Raw genomic sequence first — 14730 nt, 5'->3', positions numbered from 1 at the left:
ATTTAAAAAGCTGGAAATCCAAATGCAGTCTTGTGATAACAAGTAGCATCCGCTCCTGGCTTTTGGCTAGTCATCTCTATCAGCTGATGTCCTGCAGGAATCTCACTTAGGCCTAAATCAAGTTAGACCGAGTTACACGACAACATAACGGAAGCTGTACAGTATTGCCTTCAAAGTAAAGTCCTTCAGGAAAAAAAAAAACATTTACTATGAACGGCACTGTTTTCATTTTATGTAGTTTTTCCACACACATTCAATGGTCCATCCATTTTTTTTAATTTTATTTTTTATTTTTGCAAACTAAATGAGAATTTGACTTACAATGATATGTTTTACGTTGGTAGTTTGTACTACACGCTAAAACGTTTGTCAATGACGTATTATTATTATTATTATTATTTTATTTATTAAAGAACATAGGTACATCGCCAGTACATACAAATAGTCAATACCAGAGGTGCATATACAAAGAAAAATATATGTAGAAAATAAATAAAAAAGTAGAAAAAAAAAGTGCAGTACATGTTAAGTCAAATTTATCACCGGTACATGAGACATTTTTCAAACACACTTCCAGTCTTAATTGCCTTCTTATTTTTAATGTCTGTTCCTGAAATGACGTATTATTTTGAAAACCTTACCCGGAACTGTATTGCGTCACTTAGGCTCACTTGTCGCTAGCGGAGCTCTTGACAGTGCGTCTACTCGTCAAATGTGATTAATTTCAGCTGTGGACACCTTTAATGCAGGAAAAACGGGCCGCTTGACAAGTACGGAGGACCACAGCCGGGATTTCCATGTGCTGCGTTGATTCATGAACTTTGCGGAGTGGTTCAATGCGACTTTTATCCTTTCTAGAGACCACCGCATCCGTTGCTTGTTTTAACGTTAACGTCACGTCACGTTACTTTACTGTGGCCCCTAGTTTTGTAGTCTGTGTCTATGTCTTAGTCTGACGGCACTATAACTATCTGAACTAGTTGTGGACCCTGCCTACAGAAGTGTCTAGCTAGCCCACCACCACCACCATCATGGCCTCTGCCACCTCGACCCCCGCTGCCGCCGCCGCCTCCAGCGGCCGCTCCAGCCGCTCCGTGAGCCGCTCCGCCGGCCGCAGCGTAGCCTCCCCCGGCCTGGCCACATCCAGCACCAGCCCGACCCGCCTGTCCCGCCTCCAGGAGAAAGATAACCTCCGGCACCTCAACGACCGCCTCGCCAACTACATTCAGCGGGTCCAAGAGTTGGAGAGTGAACGGTCTTCCATATTGTTTCAGCTGGAAGAGAAGGATGACTCGAAAAGCCGGGAGATGGGCAACGTGCGGCGGCTGTACGAGGAGGAGTTGGCCGATGTCAGGAAGTCCCTGGACGGCCTGGCCGGAGAGAGGGCCCGCTTGCAGATCGACTGTGGAAATCTCTGCGAGGAGAACAGGAAACTTCAAGCCAGGTAACGTTGGTAGCGGATAGAGGGTAAGTAGCAATATACGAGCAAGCAGGTGCCAGACTCAGAGAAGCTGCTACGCCAGACTCCGTTTAAAAATGAGCTCATTTAGTGCAATCTTGCTTGGCGTAAGACGCACGTAACATTACCTGCAGAACACCTTTTGGCATTTCTACATTTCAGTGCTGCTGTATAATTCGGAGTGAATTCAATATACTAAGCGGCATGTTTCTCGGTAATTATCCTTCTTTCACAGCTCCCACTGCTCTCAGTGGCGTACTCTGCTGGCTGCATTTCAGAGAGAAAAATTTAACTTTTAACTCCACTAAATTCACCTCACAGCTTTAGTTACTTTACAAATTAAGATTGTTGCACTCAAAACACATGTCGTTTATAAATTATGCTTTATTATAAATTAAACTAACTGCCTACAAGTCCAGCTGAAATGATTAGACCATTAAACGCACAACTGTTTGGATCCTTTCCAGTTTCTAAAATGGGAGGATTTTTCTGCTTTTAGTACTTTTACTTTTTAATACTTGAATTACATTTTTCTGATGATACTTGCATACTTTTTACTGAAGTAACATTTTCAATGCAGGACTTTTACTTGAAACAGTTTTTTTTTTTAATTGTATTTCTTTTTTGGTTGAAGTGTAGTATTGGCACTTTCACCTAAGTAAAGGATCTGAATACTTCTCCCACTGCTTGCAGAGAAGTGCCCTAGAAGGTGTCTGGTGGGTGTGTGGATGGATGTATGGCTGACTGAGGCCGCGTCAGACCTGAAACCTATCTGATGGGAGTTTGGTGTGATATGAGAGAACTAGCTCAGTTTTTTTATTTTTTATTTTTTCTCTGTGCTTCTCCTAATTGTTCTGATGTTGTACCCCTTCAGGAACCAGAAGAAGGAGAGCGAGTTGGCGAACGCGCTGGCCCAGTGGAGGAAAGTGGAGGCGATGCTGAGCTCCAAGGATGCGGAGTACACCAAGCTGTTGTCTGAGAACCGGAGACTTGCTGAAGAAGTGGCCGACCTGCAGGAGCATCTGGAATATGTATGAACTCAAGCTAGATTGACACTAGGACTGGATGATTAATTGGAAAAAATCGGCAAATTTAGAATTAAAAATAATTAAAGGAATTAAAGGTTGGTAAGGAAAATAAGCATCAACAGGGAAACGTACTGACCGACTGATAAAGGATTTTTAAGGCCGATATTGATAAAAATATTTGATTTAAAAATCCGATATTCCGATATATTGCCTGATTATTTATTTATATATATATATATATATATATATATATATATATATATATAAAATTTATTTATATATATATATATTTATTTATATATATATATATTTATATATATATATATATATATATATAATAATAATCCAGAAACATGTAACAAAACAGATTTCCCTAACATTTAGTTATTTTATAGTTATTTGAGTCCTCACTAAAATATGATAAAGCAGTTTTAAAAATAAACTTCTTTGTTTTATTGTCAGAACAGAGGAACATCAAAATATATTAGAGTTCTGATAAAGTGTATAAAAATACAAACTTAATATATGAAACTTAAAGTCCTTTTGAACATAAACACAATAACAAAAAAAATCTGTTGCCGACAGGGACGTTTTAGAGCGCCCTCTGGTGGACAAACTATGCAACGCCAACACTCAGAACATGGTATTTTATTTTTTTAAATATTAATTTATCAGAATAATTTATTTGTCATTATAAATGATTCTGATAAATGAATATTGAACATTTAAAAAAACAAAAAGAAATTATCGGCAGTTTATAAATACCGATAGTTTGGAAAATGCCTAATATTGGCCTCTAAAACATACTTCAACATAACGCCGAGCTCCCTAATTAACGGTTACCTCATTTGTGTAACCCGTGCACAAACAGAAATGTAAAAAGGGCAATTTGTGGTGGCTTGAACAAATAAGAAGCGTGTTGATTAGTAAGCTCCGGAAGTGTTAGGAGGCCTGTTTTGTGGCTGGAGGATGGCTGATGTTGGGTCAGTCAGATTTTTAATATCTCTGAAACTTTGGTTTGGTCTTTGGCAGTATCTGAGGCATTTCCAGTACTGGTATCGGAACAACTCTAGTCAAAAAGTCAAATTTGTTGGGATTTCACCGTCTTATTTTGTAAATTGTGTAAACTTATTTTCAAAGTAATGCTGACCACGGCTGTCATAGATGAATGCCACAGTGTTTTCCCCTGAAAGTAGCTGCAGTTATTGACTAAAAGTCTTTTAATTAATAGTAAACAAGAAAGGACTATGAGGATTCAGTTTTTCCTTATGGTTTGGGATGAAGGCGGACAAATCGATTATCAGTTGATTCACCTTATCTTTGGTGTGTGTCCCCACCTCAGGCAGAGGGCGTACTGAGCGATACAAAGAACCAGCTGAACTGTGAGATCCTGAGGAAGGTGGACATGGAGAACCAGGTGCAAACGCTCAAAGAGCAGCTGGAACTCCAGAGGAACATCAGTGAGCAGGTAAAACACACGCTTGGCCCTAAGCTAGTAATACCAAAAAAAAAAAAAAATCAGTAGGTGCAATAATAATATCTATATTTCACAAGTAGTATTTTATTAATACAATGTATGTTTTTGATGCCCTTTTACAATTACGACTATTTATCTTAAAGCTGTTTTCTTATATTCTACTTTTATATATTCTATTTTCTATAGCTTTATATTTTCACTGTTATTTCTCAGATGTTTTGTAAAGCTGACTCTAAGAGCGATGCACACAAATTCTAATGTACCTGTGCAAATGGAAAACGCCTATTCTAAGCAGGCAATCTTAACTACATTTCTAACATTCACCACTGACCTAAACTTCTATTCTAAGCTGGCAATCTTTACTATACATATTACAATATATATATTTCTAACATTCACCTCAACACAATTTTTAAATTCCACCCAATCCTGTCTTCCTCGGAGTAGTGCGTTCATCTGCCCCAGGCTGATCGCAGTTGTTTTATTGATGGTTTTTATTTATTTTTTTTTTTTTTTTGAAGGAGGTCTTGGAGATCCGAAGCCGACAGGACAGTCGTCTGGTGGAGGTGGACTCGGTACAGCGGAGAGAGTTTGAGAGTAAACTGTCGGAGACGATTCAGCAACTCCGCCACGACCATGAGTCTCAGCTGCAGCAGTACAGAGAGGAGCTCGACAGGACGTTCAGTTCAAAGGTACATACCCTAGACTGTAAAAATCAAAGACAAAAGCTTCTGGGTGTAAAAAGTGAAGCAAATATGGAAGTGCCTTATCCTGCATTCTGTCTAACCTCCAATAGGGGGTGACTCCACTGGCTCCAAAAAGCAGTCTGTATATATAGAAGTCTATGAGAAAATTAGCCTACTTCTTGATTTATTACCTCAGTTAACATTTTATGAGTTCAGTCTCAATCGCTAGTTTCAAGTCTCCTTCAATACAGCATTATCTTCATTTAGTAAATGATTGTCCCATTTATTTTAAAATATACGATCAAGCAGGGGATGCTTTACTGCTACTACGTCCATTATTTTTACAGTGTATGGGACAAACGCAGAATTTAGGATGATGCGTTTCAAAGTCTCCAGATTAATTGCACATTGTTTAAGTTTTTTCATAATGTGAAGTTTGTCATGTTCTTTTTTCTTTGTGCACTGCAGTTGCAGAATGCCCAGCAGGCTGCATTGGAGAAGAACCAGGTTGCTTCAGCCACCAGAGACGAACTGGAAACCACCAAGCTCCGAGTGGAGAGCCTCAGCTCCCAGCTCCAGCAGTACCAGAAAGATGTATGTGCAGTTTGAAACTCGAGTGAAGATAAGTACCTCTTCTAAAGAGTCCATGGCCCAATCCCAAAGTGAGCACTAAAGACTCAACGACTTAATTGATCTCAGGTGCTAAGTGTGTGAGGTCACATGGGCTCAGATAGGTAGATATGGGATTGGGACAGCACTTCACGAGATCACATGTTACCTTGGCGACGTTTAATAACAAAGATGTTGCTGACACTTGCCGTTTTGGGAATTTTCGTTTGTTGCTTTCCACACGGTCAAGGTACAGGAGACTGCTGGCCGATTCCAAATTTTTTTTTCAAACTCTTGTTTAACAAGCTGGACAACAGGTTGGTCTGTGGTCGTGTGTCGTGCTGTTTACGTTTTTGTAATTTCTGGATTTCCCTATGATCTCCGCGGTAAACAACGCTTTGAACTGTGGGTAATTCCCTTTGGTGAAGTCTGCATCGATGCAGACTCATGGAAAGGGCTCGGTAAGTGTGCACTCAAACCCTCTTTTTTGCGAGAACGCACACCAAAGTCTGTGAGTCCGGACTTTGGGATTGGGCCCTTGTTGTGTTTTTTTTTTTTTTTTTTTTTTTAATCCTCCATGCCCTCCTTGGTTGCTAGTAACTGCGTGGAGGGGGGCGTGCGCGATCACGTAAGGCTTGTATCATGTGGACGCGTCGACAGTGTTCTCATTAACTAGAATTCCTCATGGGGGCGACAGAAACTACACACTATAGCTTTAAATAAATAAAAAATGCACCAGCCACAGTATTCCTTACTCCCATGATACTTTTAAAGTGGTGTCATAAATCGTCGACTTATTCACATGTTGTGTGTTCCTAGCTAGCTTATTGATAAACCTGCATTCAGAAATCTGCTGTTTTTAGTAGTATTGGTATCAGTACCGGTATCAACTTTTTATTTTATTTCTTTTAACGATACCCAGCCCTAGTTATGGTTCCAGACCGTTTGTTGCCAGCTTTGTTGGTTCTTCCCCCGCTGCTGCCATTCAGCTGTTCCCGTCTCTGTCAGAAAGCGGCGCTGGAGGGCCACTGCCAGGATCTGGAGCGGACACTGGACCGGGAACGGGAGGTCTGGCAGCACCGGCTGGATCAGAAGGAGCAGGAGCAGCTGAGCATGAGGAGCCAGATGTTTGCCCAGCTGGAAGACTACGAAAACCTGCTGGACGTCAAGCTGGCCCTAGACATGGAGATCAACGCCTACAGGAAGATGCTGGAGGTGGAGGAGCAGAGGTATGCCCGGGATCTTCCACGGGTGGGAATCTTCACCGGTCTCACCATTCCATTACCATTATCCTGCCATCCTGTAACAGTTGAGCAAGGCAGCATCCATTTTACTGTCTGCTTTTTAGGGGTGGTTCATGTATGTATCGTAGTTAGTTTTTTTGACGATTTCTAAAATCAGATTTTTGATTCACCTTAATATATTCGGTTTATAGGGTAGCGCTGACAGAGACTACATATCGGTTTCCCGCAAAACCGATATGTAGTCTCTGTCAGCGCTAGAAAATCCATGTTATGTTCTTCTTTACAGATGAAATAAATGTCTGACATGATGTGCATTCTTCATAGAAAACAATCGCTTTTTAGAAATGTCTCATGATCTATTGTCTCTAGAAGGGTGTTCTTCAACTTTTGTTTTTGTTTAAAGAAGGAAAAGAAAATCCCAATACTCGATACAGTCAGATCTCAATACAAATCCAATCATGAAAGAATCGAATCATATTGTCCCAGCCCTACTGCTTTCGTAAATTGTAAATATTTGGTCATTTTCTTCTCAGGTTGCATCTGTCACCCAGCCCCTCGCAGCACGCAGCCATACCTCGGACACATGAACACAGCAGCCGCAAGCTCCGAGGGAAGAAACGCAAGCACGAGGGAGCCTCTGGCAGCTCGCCAGCCTACAAGATGTCCAGTCGCTCCACGGAGAGCGGAGCTGTGAGCGTGGCAGAGGTCGACTCCGACGGAAAATATGTCCGACTGAAGAACAACTCTGAGACGGTAAGGCTCCGTTCAGACTGCAGCCGAGTCTGATTTTAGTTTCACAAATCGGACCTTTTGACTGTCGGCACGGTTATTTGCAAGTGATCAGATCGGATTTGTGCTGGCTTTCTAGTATCATGCAATAGATCTGTAACAAGTCTGTCTGTCTGTCGTGACAGATTCTTATGTAGCGCGATAAACTCTGAATGTTTTTCCTCCTTTTTGAATCTCAGATGCTCAAAGTAGGTTCTTTTAACCCTTGTGTGTCAATTTACCGTCCTCCTGGCAACGCAGGCGTTTTACTGACTTTTTATCGTCTATCATCAAACTAGAGAAGGTCTTAATTATTGGGGACTTTAACCTGCATATTGATGATTCTATATGTAACACAGCTGCTGATCTCCTTTCTATCACAGACTCTTTAATTTTACTTGGTATGTTACTGGACCCACACACATTAAGGGTCACACCCTGGCCCTTGTCTTCTCTCTTGGTCTGCATATAGTAAATGCACGTGTGGAAGATGTTCATGTGAGTGATCATAGCTGTGTTCTTTGACATTAACTTTCCTCTAGATCCTCCGCCCCTGAGAATTGGGGCCCAAAGGCAGATTATTTAATCATGATGCTGCTGAGAGGTTCTCTGCCCTGTTGGACCCATGTTCACTGATGGGATGCAGATGTGTTTATCCATTATTTTAGATAAAGTAGCACAAGTTAAATCAAGCATTGTCTCCCATTTAATAAAAATAAACAACCTTGTCCTTGGATTGATGAAGCAATCCAGAGTTTTAGGAGAAATTGTAGAAAACCTCTTTTGGAAATGTTCTGAACTCGAGGTTCATAGGCTTCACCTTTTTAAAGCACTAAGGGTTACCTTAAACGAGATGCTGAGAAATGCAAGAACTTGCTTCTTTTCTCAGCTTATATCCTTTAATAAGCACAATCCCAGACTCTTATTTGACACCATTAATGCAATAGTTTCTCCTTCTGGCCCTCAAGCAACTGTCATCTAAATTGGACTGTAATGAATTCCTCCACTTCTTTGTAAATAAGATCAGAGATGTTAGGGCAAACATCTCACCATCACTTTCTCAGAACTCTGCCTGTAACTTGTCTCCCACTCATTCTTAGTCCACTTTTAAACCTGTGACATTACATATCACCTCTCTGCTACATACATTGAAACCCTCATCTTGTCCTATGGATGTTGTCCCTACTGTGCTATTTGTACAAGCGTTGACTCCATTGGCCCCTGTATTGTTGAGCTGCTTGATACTTCACTTTTAACTGGTGTCGTTCCTAGTATTTTTATTTATTTATTTATTTTTTTAAACATGCTTTTGTTAAGCCTGTACTTAAAAAGCCCAGTTTGGATCCACTACAACCTAAGAGCTACAGGGCAATATCCAAACTTCCATTCATGTCAAAAATTCTGGAAAAAGTTGAAGCACAGCAACTCACCCTTTTCCTACAGAATCACGAGTTGTTTGACAAATTCCAGTATGGTTTCCGTTAAGCATTCTACGGAAACTGCACTACTTAAAGTTTCTAGTGATATTATGTCAGCTGACTCTAAGGAATATACAGTTTTGGTCCTATTGGACCTCATCTGCTTTTGACCCTTGATTGATCATAATATTATGATAAATAGACTTTGTGATCTGGTTGGGATGTCTGGATCAGTTTTAAAATGGTTTTCATCCTACCTTTCTGGTAGAAGTTTTAGTGTTTATGTGAATCAGATAATTTCTGAAACTGCAGAGTTGTTGTGTGGGGTACCTCAGGGTTCTGTCTTGGGACCTATTCTGTTCCTCTTGTAGCCATTTCCTCTAGAACAAATAATTAGTCAATTTAGCGACATATCTTACCATCTGTATGTGGATGATATTCAACTGTACTGCTCGTTTAAGGAAACAGTTCTATAAACTGTCTTCTTTAATTAACTGCTTGACTAGTATCGAACAGTGGTTATGTGACAACTTTTTTGCTTCTGAACTCAGATAAAACTAACACTAATTATCGCCCCTGAAGTAGAATCCCTCAGATAAAGCAGCATATTGGTGACTTAGGCTCGTCTCAGGAGCTTAGGTGTTTTTTTGATTCAGCCATGTCCTTGGAGCACCACTCAACAATTAATTATTAACGGTTTCTTCCAACTGAGGAATATTTCCAAATTAAGAACACTAGTCTCAAAGGGTGCGTTGGAGATGATCATTGATGCTTTAATTTCCTCTCGTTTAGATTACTGTAACAGTCTTTTCACCTGTTTTGAGTAAGAAGGAGCTTTACCGTCTCCAGGCTGTTCAGAACTCTGCTGCAAGGCTTTTAACTAACATTAACGAAAGAGCACACATCACATCTGTTGTAGCATCACTTTACTGGTTACCAGTCTAGTCTAGAATTCAATTTAAAATCCTGGTCCTTACTTTTAGAACCCTTCACGGTCAAGTTCCTCCCTACATCTCTGACTTGATACAGCTTCATACTCCCACCCGTAGTCTGAGGTCATTAGGTCAGAGGCTATTGGTGGTTCCCCGCACTCATTTTTAAAACTAGAGGGGACCGATCACTCCAAGCAGTGGCTCCTAGGCTGTGGAATGACTTGCCTCCCTCTTACGTTGTGTGAAATCTGTCGAATCTTTTAAAAAGCAATTGAAGACTATTCAAGCAGGCTTTTAGTTAGTCGAGGGGGTTTTATGGTTGTTTTCGATTTGTATTAAAATATTCTTGTATTTTAATTTGTTGTATTGCATTTTATTGTGAAGCACTTTGTGATTTATCTGTGAAAGATGCTATACAAAAACTTTACTTACTTACATCTTTTGGTTATATTGCTGTCATGTGACCCAGATAATGTAATAACAGAAGTACACAGCCTATGAAGTAAACCACGACTCTTATTTGCAGATTAATTGTGGTTTAATAAAGAAATGGGGATTACTTAAATATTCAACAGTTATTAAATAATTGTTACAGGCCTATCGTGCAATATCTAAATATTAAGTGTCAGAGCTCATTGACTTTACAAAGTGCTTCACAATTCAGGATGAAATCAAGTTTATTGACACAAGGAAATAATGGCTGGAATTTAAATAAATGTTTTGTTCATAAAGTTAAATCGATCACCTTAATTTCTTGTCTACCTTATATCACCCGCAGCTATCTCTTAAAAAAATGCGTGTTCGCCTGGTAGGAAGTATACGTAAGGGGACACATTCTCACTTTATAAATGGGTGTGAGAAATTTGATCATGCATGGTTTTTGTGTTTTGCATATCATTTATACATCTGGCTCCTGAACACATGACTAACTTCTGTTCCTGTAGACCCAATCGCCAAGTTTATTTACAATAACGTCCGGCTAGAAACCTCCTGCGTCCCGTACGTACAACTTAACGACGCTGAGGAATGGATGGCAGCATGGTGGCCCAATGGTTAGCACTATGGCCTCACAGCAAGAAGGTTCTGGGTTTGAATCCAGGTCGTGCCGGGCCTTTCTGTGTGGAGTTTGTATGTTCTCCCCATGTTTGTGTGGGTTTCCTCCCCCACCATCAAAAAACATGTACTAGGTTCTCTACTGGCTCAGATCTGGAGTTGGTCCCCAGAAATGGCTGCCCACTGTTCCCTTGAGGGATGGGTTAAATGCAGAGAATGAATTTTGCTACATGTATGTGTTATGTGACAAAGTACCTTTACCTTTGACAAACGTTAGCTTGGAGAGCTAATGTACCTGTTGGCTGGCCACAGACTAAAGAAAATGACACCACCCAAACTAGCTGTGAAGTCATTCAACTGCTCCCTGTCCTGTTTTGTGTTTCCAGGAGCAGCCACTGGGTGGTTGGGTGGTCCGGAGGTTGTACCCCGGCTCTGGGGACCTCTCCTTCTACATCCCCCCCTCCTACATCCTGGCTGCTGGGCAGACTCTCACAGTGAGTAGAACATTATGTGTAACTGTATTTCCATAAGCCCCCTTTGCACAGAGAAATAAACTCATGATAGGGTTTCCCCCCCAGTGTATTGTAAACTTGGTGACCCACTGGGCCTAAGTTGCCCCCCATCAGGCCTAAGCTTCTGGCAAGGATTTTATTTATTTTTTTATTCTTTTAAATGTATTAAGTAAACTTGGACGTAGCTTTCAGCACTGACTTAATGTAGGCTCCTATGGAGTCTGTCTTATAGCCTTTTTAAATTCTCAGTTTTGCGATTATTCTGTTATCACAGAAGCTGTTGGGCTCTACATTAATGCTGCCATCAGTCTAGGACTGGGCCGAGCCTTGCCCTTGGGGGGGAAAAAACCCACTGACACTTGCCACTGGGCTAAACAACTTTTCTGGGGGAAACCCTGCGTGAGAACATTAGACAGAGATGCACCTAGATTATTAGTAGCGACATAGTCTTGCATAGCCAGACCTATCTCCACAGCGCTGCAGTATGGTCTGGCTACACTGCATATCTATTCTGGGATAGGAGGGGGAAAAAAAACACCCTGGCTTGTTTTAGATTTCTTTAAACCAATTACGACTATCCTGGGCGACGTTAAACACCGATTGGCAGAGATGGCGAGAGGGGAGGGACATCCTGGATGTCAGGCTTTATCCTAGCAATGTTCATCAGCTGGCCCAGACTAGGGGTGGCACGGCTCAGGAGGTAGGTCTGTTGGTAATCTGAAGGTCACCAGTTCGATCCCTGGCTCCTCCAAAGAGGGTGTTGAAGTGTCCTTGAGCAAGACACTGAACACTTAAATAAATAGGGGACTTTATAAATGCAGTCCATATTTGGGGGGGGGGAGGGTCGAGTTTCAGTTTTTCTTGGCGCTCCCACATGTTTTTATTGTATGGCTGTTATTTTTTTCTCATGTTCGGTCTCTGAATTTGTTTAATGTATTTTATGCTTTGTGGTAGTTGTGTATTTTGTCAATCTGCTGTACAGACTTTTTTTTTTTTTTTAAGTGCTCTGTCAAAGGTGTGTGTGTGTGTGTGTGTGTGGTCAGATCTGGGCAGCAGGTGCCGAGGCGGAGGCTGATCCTGGGGACCTGATTCTGCAGGGCCACACGAGCTGGGGCCCCGTCACTGAGATCAGGGTGATTCTTCTGAACCCCAACCAAGAGGTAAGTGGAGCAGTGTGCACGCGTGCATTCTAGGAGATGTACTTTGCTGCTAAGACCATTTTTGATGCAATTTTCTTGAAAATAAAATGCCCCTTGTAGTGCTGATGACAGATGCTACATTTGACCCAAACCTAACCCTAGTGTTGGATGTAAGTCACCATAGGAGTAATGTGCTACACTTTTTCTTTTTTTTCAGGAAGTAGCAGAGCGCAGGGTGTGTATGCAGCACAGGGGTGATGAGGACACTGAATTGGAGTTTGATGAGGAATTTGTGGCGGGCAGTGACATCCAGCACTTTCGGAGACAGGTAAACATGCTGACTCATGAAACCAGCCCCAAAACCAAGAGTTCCATAACCTCAATATGAAGTGTGAAGTGCTCTTACAGATACAAGCACACATGCTTTACTATATAAAAATGTACGTCCCCTTTTTTTCTGCCTACACTGAAGCCAAAGAGGAAGAAGAAGAAGTGCTGTTCTGTCTCTTGAGTGCAGACAGACAGCGTGCTGTACAGTAGGTGAGAGGGCATTTCCACCCCCCCCCTCCCCCCGCTAGTCTCTGCTGTGCACGGCTCTGTGTACCAGTCACAGGATGCATGGCATGTTTCATAAATAGCTGCTGCCGCCTTTTTTATTTATTTTATTCAGCACGACTTCAGCATCACGAAGCAAGTTCAATTCTGTCTCTGTCTGGGTAACCTTTAAGTTTTATCACGATACGATATTGTATCCGTTCTTCGGACAATGATAGGATACTTTCGGATGTCTCAAAGTCTGCCACGGTACGATTTTGATTGAACTCGGGGGGGGTCGGGGGGGGCCTGGCCTGGGATCGATATGAGATCATTCATGACCATTTAACACAATCTGTTCCATTCATATCAACTCACAAAAAGCAACTAAAATAAGATTTAACAATTTTTGCAATGCTCTGGTCTGAAACCTGCCAGTCCTTGGTTTAAAGAAATGCCAGTTACCAGAGCACGTTTTTCCTCCCATCCTGAAAATGCTGTGGGGAGAGCTGTGGTTAATGTTAATGTGGTGCAAGGCAAACAGGCCATGAACAATCTAAATGAGCCGCTTACTAAACTGCTCTCTTAATGCACTTTTGTTGTGGACGAGATGCAACGTGGCATCTGCAAACTGCCTGCTAAACGCCTGACGTGTTAAAATGCTAATTTTCCAACCATTTGTGTACAAACTTAATTGAAGAGCAGTATTTCGTAATTTGCACAAATTGGTATAATTACGGCGCCCAGCTCCATTGTATAAATTTTCATGTCTATGTAACGTTTAATTGTATAGGTACAGGTACAACGGACACAGTAATGCCTGTAATGCAGTAACACACTGTGAATCAAACTGAAGCATAAACTACCTTGCATTTTAAGTAATATTAAAAACTTTTTAGTAAAAGACCTGCTGAATACCAACGTCTCAAAAGCTAAGTTTGGTTTAAAAGGATTTCAAGGCGCCCCAAGCCTCTGAACTTTCCCAAACGTCAATCCTTCAATTGGTAGGAGAAACGTTGATCTGGATTACCTGGATCACGTTCAGCCCCGGTAAAACGTTAGCTACACATTTTTAAAACTGCAACGGGGGGTTCGTTGAAAACCCTGTTGTGTGCGCAAGCGCTCTGCCTTTTAATACCACGAGTTTACAGACGCGTCTCTGCTGATTGGGTATCACCTGTGACACAGCCACCAAACGAGAGAGAGAACCTAACTCAAAGCCCATTTCACACCGTTCCGAGGAAAATGTGTCGTTCAACACAGTAGCTACACCGTGCACGCTGTTTTGAGATTGAACGTGCCCCTGGTTTACCACACGATGCCAGCTGTTTGCTGCCCACCAGTACCAGCCTGCTCCAGACTCATCTGCCGTACCTTCCCCTAACTGGAATGCACGTTCAGCGCTAACCACACTGCCTGTATGAGACCTGCATGTATCCCATGGTGCTAAGTGATTCAATATAATGCTGCCCTTTTTTTTTTTTTCTTTTTCAGGATCTATCTGGATCTAAGGAGGCGAGCTGTGCGGTCATGTGATTTCTGCTGTGCGTCTAGGAAACATGGAGCGCCTCTGGAGGACAAAACATCTGCTGCTGTCTGGTTCCGCTGTTGTCTCGTACAACAAACTGGACTCTGACAAACTGCAGTACATGCATACAGGACATTGAGCTGTTAGTGTGACTGTGACCAGCTTCGAGGCCTTAGAGCAACAGTACCCACCTCAGTTTTCCTCACGTTTCATCGCTCTAACTGCACAAGATATGAACTTTGCCTTGATTTAATTTCATTTTAAATGTGTGTGTCTCGAATAAAACTTGTTTAGCATAATAGTTATAAATAAATTAATAAAGTTATAAATGCAGTTTGGTCAG

The 14730-nt window shown here is 41.6% G+C and overlaps 1 protein-coding gene across 3 annotated transcripts; it reads left to right on the top strand.

The window, feature by feature from the left end:
• The first annotated feature begins 680 nt into the window (after positions 1–680).
• On the top strand, positions 681–14729 carry lmnl3 (lamin L3). Of its 3 annotated transcripts, XM_039794989.1 has the most exons (12): positions 681–1444; positions 2334–2490; positions 3830–3955; positions 4486–4656; positions 5119–5244; positions 6268–6488; positions 7037–7256; positions 11061–11168; positions 12230–12346; positions 12543–12653; positions 12798–12865; positions 14354–14729. In XM_039794989.1, exons 1-11 carry the CDS (start codon positions 1032–1034, stop codon positions 12834–12836), a joined length of 1809 nt encoding a protein of 602 aa, XP_039650923.1. In that variant the 5' UTR covers positions 681–1031; the 3' UTR covers positions 12837–12865; positions 14354–14729. The 3 variants fall into 3 exon arrangements, 2 of the variants coding, with proteins under 2 accessions (XP_039650923.1, XP_039650922.1); XM_039794988.1 differs by lacking the exon at positions 12798–12865 and having other exon boundaries at positions 682–1444; XR_005638761.1 differs by lacking the exons at positions 12798–12865; positions 14354–14729 and having other exon boundaries at positions 12189–12346.
• The last annotated feature ends 1 nt before the right edge of the window (position 14730 follows it).

The sequence above is a fragment of the Perca fluviatilis genome, chromosome 3 (genome assembly GCF_010015445.1).
Source record: "Perca fluviatilis chromosome 3, GENO_Pfluv_1.0, whole genome shotgun sequence".
In the NCBI taxonomy this organism is placed as follows: Eukaryota; Metazoa; Chordata; class Actinopteri; order Perciformes; family Percidae; genus Perca; species Perca fluviatilis.
This window is presented reverse-complemented; position numbering and strand designations above follow the sequence as displayed.